Source organism: Nesoenas mayeri, assembly GCF_963082525.1.
Source record: "Nesoenas mayeri genome assembly, chromosome: 3".
Taxonomy (NCBI): domain Eukaryota; kingdom Metazoa; phylum Chordata; class Aves; order Columbiformes; family Columbidae; genus Nesoenas; species Nesoenas mayeri.
Window position 1 is genome coordinate 81,395,154 of NC_137544.1, and position 21,553 is coordinate 81,416,706.

The window sequence follows — 21,553 nt, forward strand, 5'->3', positions numbered from 1 at the left end:
AAATGTGCATAGATGTGATCATTGGCTGAAAACATAGTTCTTGACATTGCAATGAACATGTTTGGAAAGTGCAGATCTTTGACATGGTAAGACAATGTATTTGTAGCAAAACAAAAATAACAAACATGAAAGAAACAAAGGCAAATATTTATCAGCTATTTTCTCTCAAATTATATGATTTAATCTAGAAACCAGAGTGGACTCCAGACGCACTTTTAAACATGGCACAGTCAGATCACCAATGTTAAAGCTCTAGAGGGTTACATATATAAGGAATTCGCCCCTTCAAAAGTACACACAAGCACAAAGTCAGTCACTTGTTCTCAGTTAAGGTCACTCCCTATGCCCAGGAACTACCTGAAAGCTTTTACATTTAGACCTCATTTTTTTCTATTTAATTCTTAAGTTCTACTCTTGACTGCAGGACCAATGACTACTAGTGCCAAGAGTTATTTAGCATGTCCCCTTTATAAATCTCAGAAGACTTGTCCCCAGAAGAAGCAAATAGTTGAAATGCTTCTCTTACAGCTTCCACAGAGCTGGAACAGCTGCACGTTGCAGATTCACACTGCCCACTTAGCAGACTGAGGCAGAGAAATTACAATGGTGCAACGAATGTGATAGAGAATCAGCCACCATGATTCAAAATTAGTTTCCTAACTTACTCAACCAATGGTGACAGGCAGCCGTGTTGGTGGCAGAATCCTGTTGCCATTTTGTACCAGTAATGCTTACAAAACAGAGCCGGGGATGGGGCTGGCAGGGCAAGGGGGAAGCAAAAAATGCTGTCTGTTCTGCTTACTTAGCTTCAAATAGGAGAACCATTTCTCACATTGCAACTTTGGCAAAAGTCACACTACTCTTCTCTACCTGCTACATTCACTGAAATGCTAAAGCAGGTTGAAGATTAATATAGGCTGATGCACCTGGTCCATGTACAGAATAAATAGATGCAAGATAAAGATGCATAAAGTATATGTTGTAACAGCAACAAATCTGATTCTCCTTTTTCACTGACCTTTTCTCATTGGTGCTTTGATTTGCAGTATTTTCTTCACAACATAGCTCGAGTCCCACCAGCTAGCAAAAAGAGAACAGCTTTCTGACTACACAGGGACAGCTTTCTGGTGGCTTCTCATTTAACCATAGCCCTAGTCATTGTCAAGATTACTTCTCCCATCCCCCATCCTGCAAAGCACCAATTCAGACCAACTAAACTGCAGCCAGTTTCAGATGTTCCTCCCTCTTCCCTGGTATTAATAACTGTATATGTTGGGAGTGCTAGCAGTTCCGGGATCACAGGATAACTCAAGCTGGTAGGAACCTCAGGAAGTCTCTAGTCTGTCCTGTTCCACTGCGTGGCTGTCCTCTGGGTTTAAAAAAAAAACAAAAAAAAACAAAAAAAACCAAACAAACAAACAAAAAAACCCCCACAAAAATAACAAATTAAAAAAAACCACAAACACACCAAACAAAAACAAACAAAACAAACACACACAAAACCACAAGAACCCCACTTTTCCTTATATCCCATCCAAATGTTTCTTCTTTCAGTTCATGCTCATTGTCTCTGATCCTTCCTCTATGCATCACCCTGAAGAACCTGGCTCCATTTTCTTGAAGACCACCCCATCTCCATCTCCCGACTGGTCAGGTGCAGCTCCTCCAGCCTCTCCTCACAGGCCAAGTACTCTGACCCTTGACAATCTTGGGGGACTCCAATGAACACAACCCCATTCACAGACACCTTTCTTGTGCTGGGGTCCCAAAACTAGATGTGGTCTAACAAGGGCTGAGTCAAGGGCACGATCACTTCAGCCTACCAGCTGTGATCCTGTCAGTGCAGCCTGGGATGCTGGTGGCCTTCCTCACTGCCAGGGTAACATTGTGCTTCACTGAGCAACAGGATCCAACTCCTTTTCTGCAGAGCCATGTCCCAGGCAGACAGGGCCAGGCCTGCTGTGCTGCAGCATCACTCCTCCTTCCAAGTGCAGGACTTTGTGCTTGCCCTTGCTGAACTTTGTAACATTTTCATCAGTGCACTCCTCCCGCCTGACCATATTTTCCTGAATGGTAATCCCACCATATGCTTTAAGAAAAATTCAGAGTAAGGACATCCATCAGCAATTTTGGCGCAGAGATTTCAGTACTGTGACCAAAACTGAACTGCCTGCAGTGCTTCAGATCCAGAATCCCTTCAGTATTTCATAGCTTAAGAATGTGGTTTCCTTTGGCAGCCCACAGATACCACCACTGAAGCCAGTCTCCAACCTAAACAGTCTGCTGGCTGAAATTGATGTCATTCTCCCATCTCTTTAGCTCATCCCTATAGTGGCTTTACTTGGATGACATTTACTTTTGTCCCATTGTGTTTACTGTCGTCATCTATTTGCTGAGTGTCATCACTGGCGATAATAAAAATGATAGAGGAAGAGCTGAAAGTCACTTTCTTCTTTGGCCTGTCCCCTGTTTTTTGAGACATAACTATGGGTCGTATGGGTTTGTCATTCCCTGCTGCTGGTGTCTCTTTCATGGTCCTCTGGAATCTCAACAGGCGAAAGCACAGGAGTTGCAAAAGGCATCGTCGAAACTACAAGAGAGAATAAATAGAATGAAGCTACAACTTCCTAAGCATTCATTATCATGTATGATCCAGTGAAGAGAGCGGTATAGTAAATGACTCAAAATAAGAGATTTCTGCATGGCTCCACTTTGTTCCAAGCTAGTTTCAGTGCCTTAACAAACATGGTGTCTTTTCAGTGGGTACTTTTTTTCCCTACACCAAAGAGCTGATTAGGATCATCTAACCAGCAGAGGGCACTAAAATACAATTTAATATTTTACCAGCAGCAAGATCTGCAATAGACAATCTGCAAAGAACAAGAGGACAAAGTATGCTAGAGAGGTATTGTAGTCATTCTGAGTATTCAAAAAAACCCACACATTTCTTCTAGAAGGGGAAAAATTTCTCAGAAACACTTCACGGGAGTATGAAGAGGGAAGGAAGGGGATATAATGTGATGTTTTCTTCCTATTAAATCACTTGAGGGTCAGCAATTTCAACAAAAACAATGACTGTCACAGATATAAAATTTCAATAGTTGATAACACAGAACTTAAGTGTTTTCAATGAATATAGAAGGAATAGAAGTCCTGCAGCTAATTAAAAACTACTTGTGATAGAAGAAGTCTGTTCTACCTTGAGATTAAATAATGCAAGGTACTCAATGAAAACTCACATCAGTATACTAAATGACAATTTCAGCAGTAGCACTGTTTAAAATGCTCCAGTTACAGTCTCGCCTTCACAAAGCAAAGCATTCAGGTATGGGGGTTAAAGGATGAACTCATTCAGTAGTTCCATGTCTGCACACATCTAAAGCTCAGATATGATCCTTTGGGGAAAACCTCTGGTTTTACAAGAAGTGGGCAGCTTCCTCTTCCTTTAATAGCCCATAACAAGACATGCCTGGAATGTATGAAGAGGACTTAAAAAAAAACAAAAACAAAAACAAAAACCACACAACATAACAAACAGGGAAGGGGGGAAAACAATCCCCCTTTTCTGTGAAAAGAGAGTAGGACATGTTTCTCAACAGCCTTTCATTTATCTGCATTCAGAATTATTCTGTATTACCCTGCATGGCCACTGACTCTGCTTGTCTAGCTATTACACAAGAAGCTCTCTGACAGGCCAGTCTGGAAAAAGGTTTTGTTATAGGAAATTAATCTTGCTTTTAAGCAGGATAGGCAATAGGACCTGGTGGAAGGGGACCTAGCAGTGCCTTGGCAGCCAAAAGGGCCAACGGTGTCCTGGGTGCATCAAGCACAGCATTGCCAGCTGGACGAGAGAGGCAATTGTCTCGATCTGCTGCACTGGTGTGGATCACCTGGAGCACTGTGTGCAGTGCTGGGTGCCACCGGATAAAAAGGATATGAAACTACTGGAGAGTATCCAGAAGAGGGTTACGAAGTTGGTAAAGGGTATGGAGGGGAAGCCATATGAGGAGCAGCTAAAGTCACTGGCTTTGTTAAGCCTGGAGGAGACTAAGAGGAGACCTCATCACGGTCTACAGCTTCCTCACAAGGGGAGGAGGAGGGCAGGCGCTGATCTCTTCTCTTTAGTGACTAATAACAGAACCTGAGAGAATGACAGGAAGATGTGCCAGGGAAGGTTTAGTTTGGACATTAGGAAAAGGTTCTTCACTGGAACAGGCTCCCCAGGGAGGTGTCACAGCTCCAAGCTTGACAATGTTAAAGAAGAGACTGGACAACACCCTCAGACACGTGGTATGAACTGTGGAATTGTCATATGCAGAGACAGGAGTTGGATTCGATGATCCTTGTAGGTCCCTTCTAACTCAGAACATTCTATGATTCTAGGAACTTACAAGATAATAGGGAAAGGTAATCTGGCGCTATATGAAAACACAAGATAATGGTCATTTGGAGCCCTGAAGATTTCAAAGATCACATGGTACCTCTGAGTAGCACGGAAGAAAGAAGGCACAAGCATACTGGAATAGATCAGACAGAAGATAGACTGTTGTAGGATTCCTTCTGAGGGCAAAATAACCCAAAAGATGAGTAAAAATGTTATCATTTTGGTATTAATCTGGAGTTAGAGGTGAGCAAGAAGCACTTTACAATGCATCTCCAATATGCATGTTCAGCTGATTTCTTCTTCTCCTGGCTGACTATACTGGTATTGTTGTGTCGTGTACCAGTTTGATTTGCTTCTGGGTATCAGAACATATAAAATCTTTTCCAGGTTAAAACACCCAGTTCATAAGCCTTTATACACTCAATGTATTAATTTAAAAAAATATATCACTGTTGAAAAAGAATCTGAACATCATTGTCATTAGCCCCACACACCCAGACCAGCTCTGATAATCATGCAGCTGTGTAACCTTGAGCTGTGGAGGAAGAGCTGCAAGATGCCACATTGGGCGCCTCTCACCTTCACTGAGGAACAGCATTTAAGCTCATCCTTTCCCTTGGCCCTGGCCTGAGCTGCACTGCAGCCTTTGCCTGGCCACCCATCTGGCTGATGGGACCCACTGACTTAGTTGTCTTGCCCTCCAGATGGCTTTCTGGCCATAGCTGCTGCCTGGCAATTGCAAACCAGTATAGGAAGTCACAAAAAACACCATCTCTATAATGAGGTAATTAAAACCCAGGGAAATCCTTCCAGCAGTCATTCATATTTCTTTACCTTTTGTCAAGTGATGCTATTAAACTACAGGTATCTTTATGCAATCTTGGTTTTACCAGTTGACAACATGCTTGTTTCATTTTCAGTTAACATTCAGAGTTATAGTGAAGCTATTTTAATGTCTGAATAAATTCACCAACATGGCCTAACTGCATTCAGTGGTTATCTCCACCGTACTGATGATTTACAGAAAGATGTATAGTTTTCTAGCTTCCACATATTTGACATGTCATTGAGAACTCCAAATATTTCCATTCTCTCTTTGCTCTCTGTGAACCACTGAAATGAGCTAGTTACCACCATTAAATCAGCATCTACTTTTCCTAAAGAAGACTACAAAAGCAGACAAAAATAAAAACCTATTTCTCTCATAGATAAATTTACATACTGTCAAGATGATATACTTATCTCCAAAAATCATTTTGCTATCATCCATATGAGATTCTGGCTTTGAATAAAACAAAGGTCTGAGAAATGTTACTGGTGTAATATTTTTCCAGCAAAATCATCGATTTATGAAGACTGAAATAATCCAAGACAATGTCCCAAATTTGGCAAAATGTTCATTTAAAAAACTTAATGGAAACATGTTAAGAATACAGTGTTTCATTTTCCTACATTTAAAATATTTTTTAGTTATTGTACTTTTAGAAATTTTTAAATTCACAACAAATTACAACTTTTTGTTGCCACTTGAGATTAAACAAAATTTCAAGATGTGGAGTTTTTTTAAATTTTTCTTCCAGGTGACAACTCACGAGATATCTCCTTTTGCTTGCAATGTTCTTTGTTTTTCATGGTTGAGCTTCTCAGAAGTAATTTATCAGAAACACGAGTTCCTAAAACTTTTCTAGACCTAAGCAGAACCAGAGTATGGACAATTGTTTTACTGCCTTGTATTTTAACATTATTGAAACATCTTACTGACATACTTGCTTAGAAAAGTCAAGTCTAAAAATCCTAAAGAGGCAGTCACTCATTCTTTTTTGTGAGCATACTTATTTGAAGTACTAAACTGAGGTGTTCAATCCCTGTGTTGCCGTAATAGTAAAGTCAGAGGAAAGTTTTTTTCTTCCTATAAAACAGACTCCAGAGATTCTGAATTGTGTCTGATGGAGTTCTGTTCTGGTAAGGGAGTGATTCAGATGAGGTTTTCTAGTTATAATTCATTTCATGTGTAAATTGTCAAAACTAGACACTTAAACTTTGTCACTCCTTCCTCTCCCTTTAATGTGAGTGCTCGTGTGTGAATTCAGACATTTAAAATCCAATTTCTGATAGTGTAGTACTTTAACCAGAAGCAGGGATTTTAATTTTACTAGATCTTTACCATTTATCCTAGCTGTTCAAATTAAAAAGAAAAATCTAGACTTTACAGATTAAAATAAATCAGATCTAACCTCTGCAACTGTGGCATTGGTCATTAATTATTGAAATAAGAAAATCTTTTATGTACCTACCTTTCTACTCATGAAGATATAGATGACTGGATTATAAGCAGTACTTGACTTGGCAAAGAAAGATGGGATGATAGCTACTGTTGGAGTTACAAGGTTGCTATAGCCATATGTTACCAGGAGGGAGACCACTGCATAGGGCATCCAACAAATAAGGAACATGGAGATCATTAAGAAACACATTTTAGCCACCTTTTTTTCATATTTTAGAAGTTTGATCACTTGAACAGTCTGGAAATCTTCCACACAGCGAAGCTGTAGAATAAAGAGATAAAATGGTAAACTAAAATAACTACATTTTACTTGAAACTGAACAGTTCTAAATTTATTTATAAATAATTAATATGCCAATTTAGTTTTGGGCACAGACACTGTACACCTTACCTTGTGTACCATAATTCTTCTGGAAGTTTACATCATGCTTCCCAGACCTTTACTGCTTATAGTAAATGTAAAAATATGAACCAAAGAGAAACAGAATAGCAAATCTACTGGAATGCAACAAACCATGCTGCATTTAAAAGAAGTATTTTTTAAAAACAGCTTGCCCTCATCCACTGACATAAGAAAGTTCAGTTCACATTAAGTGGTCCTTCGTCTGACTAGTTAGATTTATCTCGTCAATCTTCAGAGATGAAAAATTCACAGACTTCCCTGTACTGCTCTGGCACTTACTTCGTTACCCTGAAATTATAAAATCTCCATTTAAAGTAGAGTACTAGGCAGCAATTTCCCAGTGTAACCTGAGTCAGCCACAAAATGAGTAAAAGATGGTACACACACATGAATGTTCTCTATAACTATTATTAATTTTGTCCATACTGTTGGCCACAAATTTGAATGGGCCCAGATTAACTACCCACCGGATATGAAACATCAACACTTTCTGATACTAAAGATATGAATTAAAATGGGTTGCCTTAACATGGAAGACTAGTTTAACAGGGCTTAACCTCCACTTGGAAGAGTTTTACAGAGTTATCTTCTCAAGAGTTGCAGCGGAGAGAGGGAATTCCTTAATCCAGAGAATCACAAACAGAGCCTTCTTTTCCCTGTTTCAAGGCAGGATGTGATGCAGGTTAGTGAGCATGAGAAGTTCCCTAACCTGCTTCCCCATAAAACTGCACAACAAATAAATCTTGGTAGCCCCAGGCTGGTTCTCCTCCCACCTTACATCCTTTCTAGTGGTCCCTGACATGGATGAACATTTCCTATTAAAAATTTTGAATGGTTAGAGTGCAAATTTAGGCTCTGATCCAAGCTTGATATATAGCATCAGCAATTTTCACTGAAAATATTACATAAACAGAAGCCTTTTATTTGAATCAACTTACCATTCTTACTGCATAAAGAATATGGCCATAGCAATAGGCCATGATCCCAACAGGTGCTACTAAACAGCTAAGGAAAAAAAGGAGCACAAAGGAGGTATCATTGGGGTCTTTTGACTTCCAGTCCACTGAGCAACCTAATCCATGAATTTCCAGGGTGTATCTGTTCCAGCCCAAAAGAGGCGCTCCAGTCCAGGCTAATGAATAGAGCCAGATGTATGTGATAGCCCGCCAAGACCAAGAGAAGTCGATCACTTTTGCATGGACTACTCGAATGTAGCGTTCATAGGCAAGAACAGTGAGGGTCATAATTGAAACAATTCCTGTAAGAAAAGTAAAAGAAAGTTAGTTAAATCACTCACAGACACTGCAAATTGGACTCAAGCCCTCTCATTAAATGTTACCTTTGCTAGCAGGTTAACTCAAAATTAATTAGCTCATGTTATGAAGCAAACACCATTACGTTTTTTGGGTGACACCCCACTATTCACTAACTACTAATTCAAACAGTATCACTAACTTCAGACTACTCAGAATAAGGTGCTAGCATCTGACCCATGATGTACAATGGCCAAAAAGTAGGACAAGAGGAAAAATAAATAATAAAAACAAAACAAACAAACAAAAAAAAACCTTATAGCTTTTCCTAAACATTACTTCATTAAGTGAGAGATTGTGCTACAAGGTGGGTTTTTTTGTTGTTTCGAAGTTTGGCACGGGGTGAGGGGGTGATGGTTAAGGACTTTTTTAAAATAAAAAGTTGCTACATAGAAGTGATATAATCAGCAATAACAAAATGTGTTAGAAAACTAGGGAATTCAGAGTTGAGACTGAAGTCAAAGAAAGCCTTCAAAAACTGAAAGCATAGAAATGCACCTTTAATGTGAACAAATTGACTAGGAGAATTCCAAATTCTTTCAAGATTTCCTGCAAGTTTTTGCATTCCAAAGAACAACCAGGAAAGCAAAGTGCTACGTCCCATGTAGAAGACATTGGGTTATATTAAGTGACCTTTCCTATCTTGCTGCTATCATAAAAATATAGTCTTCATTTTGATTATTTGTGTACTCTCTTCCCCTTCTGTCCATTTCAACCCCACTACACACTTACTAATGTGTTATGATAGAAGTCACAGTCTATTTTGAGTTCTCAGCCTTACCCCATCTGGACACTTTTATAATTTAATGAAGTCAATGAAATTCTGTCTTGATTAGAATATAAGGATTTATGTTTAATGGTCTGTGAAATTTAGCAATCAAAAACTAGTCTGCTCATCATGCATGTGTCAGTCACCTGAAATCTGTTACGATTCAGTTATCATGCTCATATACACAGCTTCTTAAACACAAAAGTGTGTATTTCACAGCACTCGGTAAGGTTATACAAATATCTGTGACTAAATTTGTGAACATTTTATCAAGAAGCAGCACAGGTTATTTTGTCATGCACACACATAAATTTAATTTCTTCAAATACGTTCATATTTGGAGTAACATGCTTTTATACAGCTGTGAGAAGGTTTAACATGCAGATTTCACAATAGCATCTTCAATCATCAGCAACATGGATTTTAGGAAAGCAACTAAGAATAACAAAATCTAAATAAATACATAGCTTCTGTGTCAAGGCATTGACCAGCAAAACCAGCATATTAATAACAGAGCATCTCACAGAATGATATGCTTTAAGATCTCTGTAAGAAAATTGCTTTATCCTGCAAGTGCTGGAGGATTCATTTTTACAGGTGTTGAGTTTAGAAAGCTTTCCTGATTAACAAGGAGGACTTCCCACTCTAAAGGAAAACATGTCACATTCTTGTCATGGCTCTCTTTGAAAAGAAACAATGAGCTGCTTTTTTTTTTAAAAAAAAAAATATGTACATTTTTTTGCCAGTGTTATCTTTAAACCTTCATCACAAAGAAGCAGCTATTGCTGAACATGCAGAAGACAAGGCAGACTATTTTCACAATCAAGGTCTGTACAATTTTGTGGATTTTCTTCTTGTATAAGTAATTGCTGTAGGAATTTTGTTTCTATGGCTTAAAAGAGATATTGAACTAGCAGATGTGGGCCAGAGGGCTTCCACAACACTTAAGGTTTGGTTGGTCAGTGCTTTTTAAATGAAGTTGACAGGAAGCCCTTAATGCCCTTTTTCAGGCCCTAATATGCTGAAAATAGATGGAAGACTGTGGATCAAGTAAAGATCTTAACAGGAATCAGAAAATAATTACAGAATTATACAGGTACTATTCTATACTTACACAAACTCAGGTAAATGCTTTATATAATCAATGCAGTCTACTTCCTGAACACAAGGTAAAGGTAAGAAATTCACCTTCCATTTCTCTATGCCCAAAGACTAGGAATTACAAAATTTTACCTGATGGTTTTTAAAATCATCCACAGACATCGTTATGGAGGAAATTCACATCACTCAATTGTAGGCTCAGTTTGCTTACATAGTTCACCGAGGCTTTGTCTGTGATCAGTGGACAAGAAAGAACAGCTCCTCAAGATAAATAAAAATTCCTAAATTCACCTCTTGCTCTTTGCCACCTTACCTCTCTCCCACTAGAATCTCGGGGAAACGAAGTGGACAAATAAGGTACCTGCAATGGTATTCAGTGACAAGTGTCCCTGTGTACTCTTAGTATTTCCCATGAGTTTTTAACACGAGTACTGAATTCTGGTCATGACAAAGTAATCAAAAGCACACATGCTTGGTTGACAGTATATGTGTTTAGAAGCAACAATTTACTGAGTCCTTGACATTTTCAAGGAAGTCATTGGAAGCTCAATATCTCTAAAACTTCGTACTTACACATAGATCTTTGCACAGTGTTAGCTCAAAGCTCTTCCAGTATGAAACCAGTGCTCTTTAAATGGATACTGGAGTTTTCTACTCAAACCATAAAAGAGAGCTTGCTTAGCCCATTGGACAGTATGCACTGAAATGCAAATCACTGTTTTGTTGGTATTTGGGAAGTGTCTGGTAGCATGTAGGCATAAGGCAAGAAATGCAGGTCACAGCAAGTCACAGTAAATTCCTCTCTGATGCAGTACCTCTACTGTAGCAAGGTCATAGCTGTAAGAGCAGAGGTCGAAGTAGTTAACCATAAAAACAGAAATCTGAAACAAAATGTCCTTGCAAGATAAGACAAAATGTCAGGAATTTTGTCCAAAGAAGCCCCTCGTGCTGTAGAGCCATGGCTGCCTGTGTATTTGTGGTAGATGACATGCAGAAATACCTGTAAGAACAGAAATACTGAGATCTGCCCTAAAGATGTGAGTTTTAAAATGTCTGTCAGAAACAAATCACATAACTAGGGAAAAAAAAACCCACATTAATTCTGGTGAAGAGTGCTGTAGATAATGCTGTTTAAGAGTCATTTGAGTTTTGTGATTCTTGTGATTCTACAGCAGGCTACGTGACAGAGGAATTTGTAAGAAAACAAGATTTCAGTGTGTTCAATGGGTAGAAGCTACCTTGCGAGTGTGCATCACATCTAAGTAAACATGGTTTTAATAGGCAGATAAGCACTTTTAAACTCTCAGATGAAGGATTACCAATAAACCACTTTTACTGAACAAGCTGAACTGAACTACAGACAGCATCTCTCAGCATTCAGACACTGCTAAGTGGAACAGAAATAGCCAGGGGAACAGCTTCTGGGTAGTATCATCAGCATTTCAGAAGCAATTTAACTCACAAGAATCTCTAACATTGCACTGCTTTTTTTTGTTCTCCCATCCTTTAATGTTGAAAAAAGTATGAAAAAAAAAAGTATTAAATACTACTATACTCCCATAGAATGCAAATAACTTTTAGCGTTGTAAATTTTACTGTTCATCTTTTTAATATAGAAATGATATAGAGTAACTCTTATGACTTCAGATAAGCACCCATTACTCCATAAAAATCCAGTAGTTGGTATTTTTAGAATTGTTTCCATATACTTGACATTAATATCTATATTAGTGCACTGTATGATATAATGCCTTTTTTCAAAAATTAAGCTTGTAAAAATCTGTACAAGATAAAAATTTTGATTTTTCTGTGTAAACTCCATGGAATTTGAAGATTAAGCCTGTGATTTCAAGGTTTCAAATGTTACTACCACAAGTTTAAATCCTCAAAAAACAAGCAGCTGCACAACTCTCAGGTATAGCACAAACTGGGGAGCTCTTGCTTTTGATACAAATAATGACTGTGGTTCTTGGCAACAGTTTTCCAGCTTGTAAGAGTTTCAACTATTTCTTTTATTCCTAACTCTAAAGTATAAAAAAAAAATAAATTCTCAATAGGTAGAATCTTCAAAACTGTCAAAATTACTTAGGAGCTCATGTTCCAGTAAAAGTCAGGGAATCGTAAGTTCCAGTTTTGGGGTGGGAGAGGTCCTTATTTTTTAATATGACTTCAGTACAGTACAAGTACAGACAAGGTCAAGACTAGAACAGAAAAAAAAAAAATCTTCCCCCTATTATCTATCTTTTCCATTCTGCACCAATATTCAACCAAAGCACATTTGATACTTAACTTTGAGAAGCTTGTGTAATTAAAAAACTAAAACAGCCTCATGGATAGACCATTAAAGTAGGGACTTCATGAGTGATCTGCAGCAACAACTGGAAACCTTAGATGTTACTTGAGTTTCCCAACTATTGGGAATTTCAGCTGTTCCACACGCACACTTTGGGGCAACAAATTCCATCATTAAGCTGCAAAGCCATAAAAGCAGAAAATGCCCAAGAGTCTCTTACAACTCTGAGTAGTGAGAGCTGGAATATGCCTGCCACCTTCACACTTAATGACACAAACTAATAACACTCATGGTAGAAAAAAATTTTTTAAAAGTCTGTTCAAACTCAATGTGCCACAGTCAGCGTGCAACACGCATTTTGACAGTCTGCAGGGTTTTTTTCCCCCATGTGCTAATAGCACTGTAAAGTTCCAAGCAAATTTCTACACATAACAAAACAAATGTACTGATTCCAAAGGTGGAAAACTTCTTCTCAAATGAGGGAATGATAATTAAATGAGAAGTGGGGAAGGCAAAAATTATTCATTTTTGATAGGTGAAATTGAGTTGGAGATTAGCTCTGATGTCAAGGGATGGTTTCAAGCAGCAGTTGTCATACATCCAACATAGAATGGAATACTGAGAATACTGCTGGATTCTTGTATTCTAACTTTATAATCCCTGATTAAAACAAAATAAAACAGTGCCCCTCAGAAGTGTTAGTTCCAACTAGTTCTAAAAACCACAATTGCTTCAGCTTGCTCCATGTTGGACAGAGGGGATATCAGATACACATTCCTCAAGACTGAGCATCTCTACAGAACAATTACAGGATAGAGTAGCAAATGAGCTTCAACTCTGAGACAGATCAAGACTTCTGTCAAAGGACATATTCTTTTCCATATTAATCTTTGACCTATAGCAAAGTGCTAAAGTACTATTTTGCGTATCTGATGATAGTGGAAAGCCTCTCTTCTGCAATCCCTCCTCATCTCCTTCACATTCGAAGAGCTAAACAGCAGCAATTGAGTATAAGCAACTTCTTGTCCATGGCAAGACAAGGTTCTACTGCAAGTGTTAATGTATGACTAATCCATTTGAATTCAGCAATTAGTTGTTATGTTTTAGGTGACAGCTATGTATCACTTCTAATTTTTCAACAAATTTTAGCATCTGCACTCAAATATAGGTAGATGAAAATCACTTCTCCAAGACATAATAGGCTTCAAGTGTATTTTATATACACCTGTCTTATAAAACCGCAGTGGATTTAATCACCTTTTCCATGTTCAATCCTGCAAGCAATTCATTAACTTAAAAAAAAAAAAAAATTAAAGCAGAAAGCATGCTGAACGAGTTTCCAGCTGTCTGTAACACATGATCCTAAAACTGTCTGCCAAGTAACCATAGAAAATGCTTTTAGTGAGATTAAATCAGTGCATACAAGATATATTGGTAATGCAAGAGGGTAGCACAGGGGATGGTTCTTCCAGTGGGCAGAGAAGAACCTTAGATGAAGTTGTTAACAATTACCTATATAGATAAATGTTTGTGTTTTGAAACAGGCTGAAGCTTAAGCCAGGTCCATAGGACAGTCTCTGGCAATTAACCCTTCAGTATTGGAGGAAGAGGAAAAATCGTCCTGCCTTAGAAACAATTAAAAAAAAAAAAACAACACTTTCATAATTGTACCCCTTTCTTTCTCAAAGAGTTTCTCCCTCAGTTCTACATTCTGCAGCTTTTCACAGGAATGTACAGTCTGTAAAATGGCTTACAAATTTTCCCATCCTCCAGTTCACATTACAGGAGGGGAGTATGCAGCTGGACCTCAACATTTACTTGGTAGCTCACCAAAACCTAGCTGATGAATACCAATGGTGACTTGCCCAGAAGGGTCATAATACTTTCAATTAATCTAACATTAAAAGCTAGCAGTAGTTTTTGTTGGTTTTTGGTTTTGTGGTTTTTTTACCCTTTCAGCTTACAGTTAGGAAAGACACAAGTCTCCAATCGCACTTTAGCAATGCTAGCCTTTCAATCACAAACAGTAAAGATTTAATAATATAAAGCCTACCCCAGAGTACACTCTTACTACGCAATCTTCTATCAAGAGAGAGTCTCAAAAAAACAATTTTGGTTCTGTTTCCTCAAGGCCATTCCTGTTGTCAGTTTTTCCACTCCTTTCTTCCCTTGCTCAATTAAATCCATCAGAAAGCGTTAGAACAAGACTACTGGCAGATGGTTTAGTTGCCATTACTTGCAGCTCAAGTGATTTACGCCTGAGAGGTATGTATGTACATTCCACATGATCAGATGAGCTTGCTTCTCAACCCTCAGGGCCTAATTCTCACATACACAAGGTATTAAAGCAGACACCCTCTGCCTGGGGATGGGCAGGATTCAAAGTTCTCTTGTGCACATCAAGTTTTGCAACAATCACTGTCATTTTAAAAAACCTAGTTTGTCTGCTTATGAAAAGCCAGCAGATTCATATGAAGATTATTATGCCATGATCCCATATCCCACAATCAAACAAATTCTTGCTTCATGTAAGAAGGTCTGTTAATGAAGTTATTTGGCCATGTTTAGCTGTCTATAGCAAAAAAACCTATGCTCTCAGTGACAGACAGTAACCCTCCCAGGTATAAGTTGTATTACTAAATCAGATAAAGGGATTAAACAGATCTCTACTACTTGCAGCTTGGTTGACTACCAACGGCGAGTTACAAGCTTTTATGTAGAGAGAGGGTAGCAGACTCAGTGGAACCAGGTTGACTGCTCACCTCCATGGAAAAGTGACCCTCATGGTTTAAATACATTACTTAATTGAAACAGCTATAATATTCCATCAGGATACACTACCTGTTAAAAAATAAATACTGGAAGTCAGTGTAACTAAATTAAAATGAGGATTACCATCTAAAACAGACAACCATGCCAGAGCTTAGACGAAGACTTGTCAGTCATCAGATCTATGTTGTTCTCTCCACACAAATATATGGGGTGCTAAGAACGGCTTTGCAATAGCAAAGAGCAGCTCTTTTCATGGCCTCTGTTGTGAATATATATGTACCTAAACTGTATCCCAGCTTCAGAATCTAATGAACAGAAGAAAACTGAGATTGTTACTTGTGCAATAAGGACAGATATTCAGCTGTGAAAATGATTGGGTTTGCACTCTAGCAAGCAGATCTCTGCACATTCCAAACACTCAATGAAAAGCTTTCAAGTCCCAGAGAAAACAGCCAGCAGTAGCATAAACAGTAAGCCCTGAGCTGTACAACACAACACAAGAAGTGGATATTACTAGATGGGCTTGCCTCATTATAAAGTTGTGGTAATGCAAAAAGACACTATTGCCAGGAACACAAAAAGTAGTCATTTATCCCTAGATAGACAATCTGTAGTTCTGTTGCCTTCTTGCCAACTGAAAGCTTACAGAATGTGGAACTCTGCTTAAGGTGTCTAAGTTCTGGATCTCACATGCCTCCAAACCGCTAGTCTGGCTGACAAAATGAGAAGCACTTTTACACTGGAAATTGTCAGATTCTCCAAATGAAATTCTTAGAAATGTAGCAAAGGCTCTTCATGTTGTTGTTGGCAGGGGCAGTTATCATTACATAAAGATTTCTGGAAATGCAGATGCTACCAGTTTGAGGCACACATTCCACCTATGTACTTAATCATACTGACATTCTTAAGAAGAAAACAGAAATACCTTGATCTTGGGCTTTCAGAACAATATAAGCAAAACCCTCATAACAACATGTGATCATGTAGCTTTATTTTAAATTATCGCAATTTTCAAAGTGATTCTTGATTATTAACTACAGTGATTTGAAAGTCTGATTTTCAAAATTTGTCAAGAAATAATTCTGAATTTAAAGTGAAAATCATATTAAAATCATATTAATATCATATTAAAAAGAATCATGTGTCCCAGACTTGTTTACTGTCAGGGGAACCTCTTGTTTATGTCAACAAATGTGAAAGACAGCTTACACTGAGTATTGGGACCTAGAGGCTGTTCTTCCAAGAAAAACATTACATAAGGATTCTCTTATTTGAACTTAAAATTGAACAGCCTTTGGACCTGGAGGCCTGGTATACAAAGCTCACATAGCAATGTCCAAGTTCATACTCAGCTTAGCTGTAAATACACATGATTTGGTCATCTAATGTAAAATGAGCTGGACTGGGTCCAACCTCGGCAAATACTCGCAGTAATAACATAAGCTCACATTATCTATTATGATTTAATAGCCTCCATACCCATGGTATCGTAACTACCCTCACTTGATTCTAGAAATGTCTTTATTAGGTCACTCTGGTTTACTGAGCAATTGAAAACTGCAAAGCTGTAACTACTCTGCTTAGTTAATGAGAATCTCTCTTTTAAAAGCTTCCAATTTTGTAAGCCTTCTGACCAATGAATGTACTTTTCATTCCCAAAAGTTTGAGAAGGGAGGAAGGAAGTGTTAAGCTTTAAGAATCACTGCTAGAAAATGCACATGTAAGATTTCATTACATTACCTCCCCCACCACCAAACCCCGAGACAGTAATTGACTTGGGGTTTATATACAAGAGAAGTGTATTTATAAATATAATAGCTGGATACTCTGAATGAAATCTTCCATGAGTATCTCCACAACTACCAGAAAAGTAAAACACAAATGAACAAACAAAACAAACAAAAAAACTCCAACCACAAACACCTCCAAATAACTGCTCTCTTCATAGACACATTACAAAATGAAACTAGAAGCTGTGGTGGCAGTTGTCGGGATGGCAAACAAAGCACCATGCTAGCTGCAGGGCATCATCTTTTTCCTTAGTATTAACATGCCCCTGCTATCTGGCTCAGGTGGAGAACCACTTATCTTCACGAACAGAAAAGACCAATCTTTCCATTTCCAGCTGAGAACATAAAACAATATTATGTACAAAATGAAAGCTTAAGATCAGACATAGCTTTTTTGGGTTAGTGTCAAATTATAATAGCCAACTTAAATACTTTCTGTTACTTTATGTGGCAGGTGAACTAAGTAAATTCAGGCATCAGATATTCCCAAACAAATCTGTATGACAGATTACACACACACACTTTTCTAATACATCATTTAAAGAAATTCTTCCCACTAAGACACACTATGGAAGAGGAAAATAATATAACCAAGCACAAGAAGACATAGTTTTGCAAACCAGTGATGCTAGCTGAACCACTCTGTAGATAAGGCCCGTGAATTTGCCTGCATTTCCTTAAGAATAACTTTATTAGATAAAATTATTCAGGACAGCATCAACACTGATGACATTTATAGTGACAAATTATGTAGCACACCCCAAAAAGCAGAGGGGGAAAAAAATCACGTGTGATCAAGCATTTTGCTTGCCAGTTTCTCTCTTATTGTTTCTATTTGGTCCATCTTTGGAAGATGGTCAGAGATTATAATAATCTTGTTTTAGTATTACCCCTACTATATATCTTATTTTTTGACTCTATAGGCCTTCTTCAAAAATACTAAGTATAATATATAAGGGATAAAGATAGGAACAGAACTACACTTCTCCTGCGTAAGCTTAATGTTCAGCTGCCTAGCAGAACCTGGTTGACAGACACTTAAGTTGCTCAAGTATTTAAACTGGCTGAGTGATACAGATAGCCTTATTTTAGGTGGGTTCTTTAGTGCTTTTCCTGGTAACACTTGGAAACAAATGTCCAAGAGCTGTGCATTCCAGAAGTCATCCAATACCAAACCTTGCACAAATGTCGAACTATATACTGCATCCACCACAGCTTCCAAGACACAAGATTTTTGCTGCACTACACAGCAGCACTCAAACCAATCATGAGGAACCAAGCACCTTTGTTCCAGCAGTCCAAAGGCATACTGTAGCACCACGTGAAACAAAGATTTAGGCAGGAAAGCTGCAAAGCTTACAAAATAATTTGCTTTTAAAGCAAATTTTTGACATTATGTGTGTGTGCATAGTGAGCCATTCACCTCTAATTCATATACCGCTTCCAGAAAAGAGGATCTGACATGAGCTTTAAATTTGGTTACTGATTAGCCCTTAGAAACACAATCCTGTTCTTTTACAGCATCCTCCGTCAGTAAAAGCAAAGCTATATTCTTTTTAACAGACTGCACATACATAGCTGGACTGCATCCTGTTCTTTTGCAGACTGCCATTAAGGCAAAGCATGAATTTCAAGAAAGAAAACGTTAAGAGTAAGTGGAAAACAGTAATCAGAAGTGGAAATAGCAGAGGTACTCCTGCAGTGCTAAAAATTCAATTTCACGGAAATCAGTAGTTTTCCAAATACCAACTTGACACTTGTAACTGAAAGATAGTACTAGAATTTCAGATATGGGTAAAGACATGCACGGCACTGCCAGACGCTGAGTAGCTGTACAGACAGCCGGGCCCGGACAGCGGGGAGGCTGCAGGCCCGGGCAGGGGCGCTCTGCCCCAGGGGTTCCACCCGTTCCACCGCAGCGGGACACTGCTGACCTACAGCCCCTTATGCACAGATCGCAGCGTTTCCTCCCATAAAATACAATCATGCATGCTCATGAAGTCTGCGCAACACTCGGGCAACTCCGAAACCCCTGTTCACGTCGCTGCTTTCTTTCCCCCCGTCCCTCACCTCTCCCGTCACATGGGTAAGGGCGAGAGGCCGCCAAACGGATTCCCGATTAATTTACTGTTCGCTCCGACTCATTTTACTCAGCACCGTCGACCTCTTCACCAACACCTTTGCCACACGGCGCTGCCGTCAGAGTGGCCCCCCAGCCCCTGCCCCACACACCGCCACGGCGGCGGCTCCTGGCCCACGGCACCGCCCCACAGCCGCCCCGGCCGGGACAGAGGGAGGGGAACGCTGACTGAAGTGGGACGAAGTGCTGATCAAGGGGAGAAACTGCTAGGACGAAGCTGTGAGGGACACGGCGGCCGTTTAAGGGAAGAGGCGACTGTTGGCGCGCGGGTAAGTGGCGGTTGGAGGCCAGTGGGGAGGGGGGACAAGGCGCGGGACCCCGGGGACAGTAGCCGAGGAGAGCGAGGGCAGTCGAGAGGAAGGAGCCAGTGGGACAGGGAGGGGATGTGAGGCGACCGTGACCCCTTCACTCACCAAAGAGGCTGTTGCTGAAGCCGTCCCAGACGCAGCCGGCGGCGTCCCACACCCAGCGGCTCCTCAGGCAGGACATGAAGGTAAGGCTCACGCCGAAGACGGACACCAACAGGTCGCTGAGGCTGATGTTGACGAGGAAGAGGTTGGTGGGCGTGCGGAGCCGCTTGAACTTGTAGTAGAGCACCAGCACCAGCAAGTTGTTGCACAAGCCCAGCATGCCGATGGTGGCGACGAGCAGCGCCAGCAGCTCATAGGTGCCGGCGCTGAAGAGGGGCCGCTCGCCCGGCACCTCCGGCTCTGTCGCCGCGGGCTCCGGGCGGCTCGTCGTGCCCGTGCTGTTCCCCGAGTGCATGGCTCACGGCTCACAGCTCGCCGCTCATAGCCCGCCGCGGCCCAGCCGGAGCGGGACTAAACCACTCCAGCCGCTCGCAGCCCCATTGCGGTCCGCTATTGAGGGCAGGAGGAGGAGCCCCCTCCGCTCTCCCGCCCACGGAGGGCGCGTCCTCAAGTGGCTTCGCCCTTGACTACCCTGGGGTCCCTGTCGGGCGGTCGGGGCGTTGCTCCCGGCGACGTAAGTCCTGCGGGCGCGCTCGTACAGCCACGCTGCCTGTGCTGGTGCCGTATGGCTCCTTCACAACCGATCCCTCACCTCGCCCTCTCGCTTGCTGCGGTGAGCAGCCTGGTCGTGATTGGGATGCGGCTGTCACCTCCTCTTCATTAAAATCCTCCGTGGGTACGGCCGCCTGCAGCAGCGCTTCCCTTCTGAGGAGCCGCGTTCGGACAGGCCACCTCAGAGCCCTGCACGGGGAAGAGGTAGAAACTGCTGGACCGATATTTAGACTTCTTCTCCAGGTCTCCTGCCAGTGAAAACTCCTGTTGTTTCTTCTGAGGTGCTTCCTCACAGTGCTCAGAGGTGACTCTAGCAGTTGCACCCTCACAAAGTGCCCAGCAGCATCACGGCCCCAGCAGACTTGTGGTGCAGGTGAACACCTGTTTGTCAGCCACGGAGCAAGGAAGATACCCAAGTTCACAATATGAAGTTTGTCCCTTTTTATACCTTTGTCTCCAGTGTGTGTTGTATGAAAATAGTACAGGAATGCCCAAGCTGCCTGTGTACAGCTCTAGCTGGTTTTAGCCAGGGTGTTGTAGTGACCCCCAGCTGTGCTAGCGTAGTTGTACTGTCTCCAAACCCAACCTCTCCCTGAATGGATCACAGTGATTTTTTCTCAGCATGGCTGAGGGCCTGACCAAATAGCAGTGTTCCTCCGAAGAAGACCTCTGGTTTGTTTGCTTTACTAGCAGACCCACATATGCAGTGATTTGTGACACCCTTCACAAGGGTCCAAATAAAGCTTTCCATTTAAAGCTATTCTTACTTCAGATGAAAAAAAAAAAAAAAAAAAAAAAGCCAGCTGTGGAAGCAACAAAATTTTCATGGAAATGTGTCTTGGCAAACAATACCTGTTGTGTTTGGTTTTTTCCCCCACTCTTTTATACATAGTGATATTAAAAGAGCTAGACTGAGGGTGTGATTCCTTGTGGACTGAGGATGAAAACATGGATAGTTGCGGTAGGTTTGATGTCTTTCGAAATTCACATCTATATACAAATTATCAGCTTGTCATTGCAATATTATCCAACAAAAGATTGCTGTGACACAAGGGTGAGGAATAGAGAAAGTCATGGGTCAGAAAAATAAAACACTGATTAAGATAACTATGCTTATCAATGTTAACTTTATTGAAAATCTATGTTTTCAAATCCCTCAAATATGATTTAATTGGTAACTCAAGCCTACTTTAAAAAGCTAGTTCAGTCTGTTTCTTCATCACTGGTCTCCTGGTTTTTTCTCATTACAAAGGCAGCAGGAGCAGCTGTCTTTCTCAAATCG

The 21,553-nt window shown here is 40.3% G+C and overlaps 1 protein-coding gene across 1 annotated transcript; it reads right to left on the reverse strand.

Moving 5' to 3' along the window:
* Nucleotides 1–2,326: 2,326 nt before the first annotated feature.
* Nucleotides 2,327–20,014, reverse strand: OPN3 (opsin 3; the record flags this gene model as incomplete). Its single annotated transcript, XM_080342955.1, has 4 exons — nt 2,327–2,590; nt 6,679–6,930; nt 8,010–8,329; nt 19,663–20,014. 4 exons carry the CDS (start codon nt 20,012–20,014, stop codon nt 2,327–2,329), a joined length of 1,188 nt encoding a protein of 395 aa, XP_080199081.1.
* Nucleotides 20,015–21,553: the final 1,539 nt, after the last annotated feature.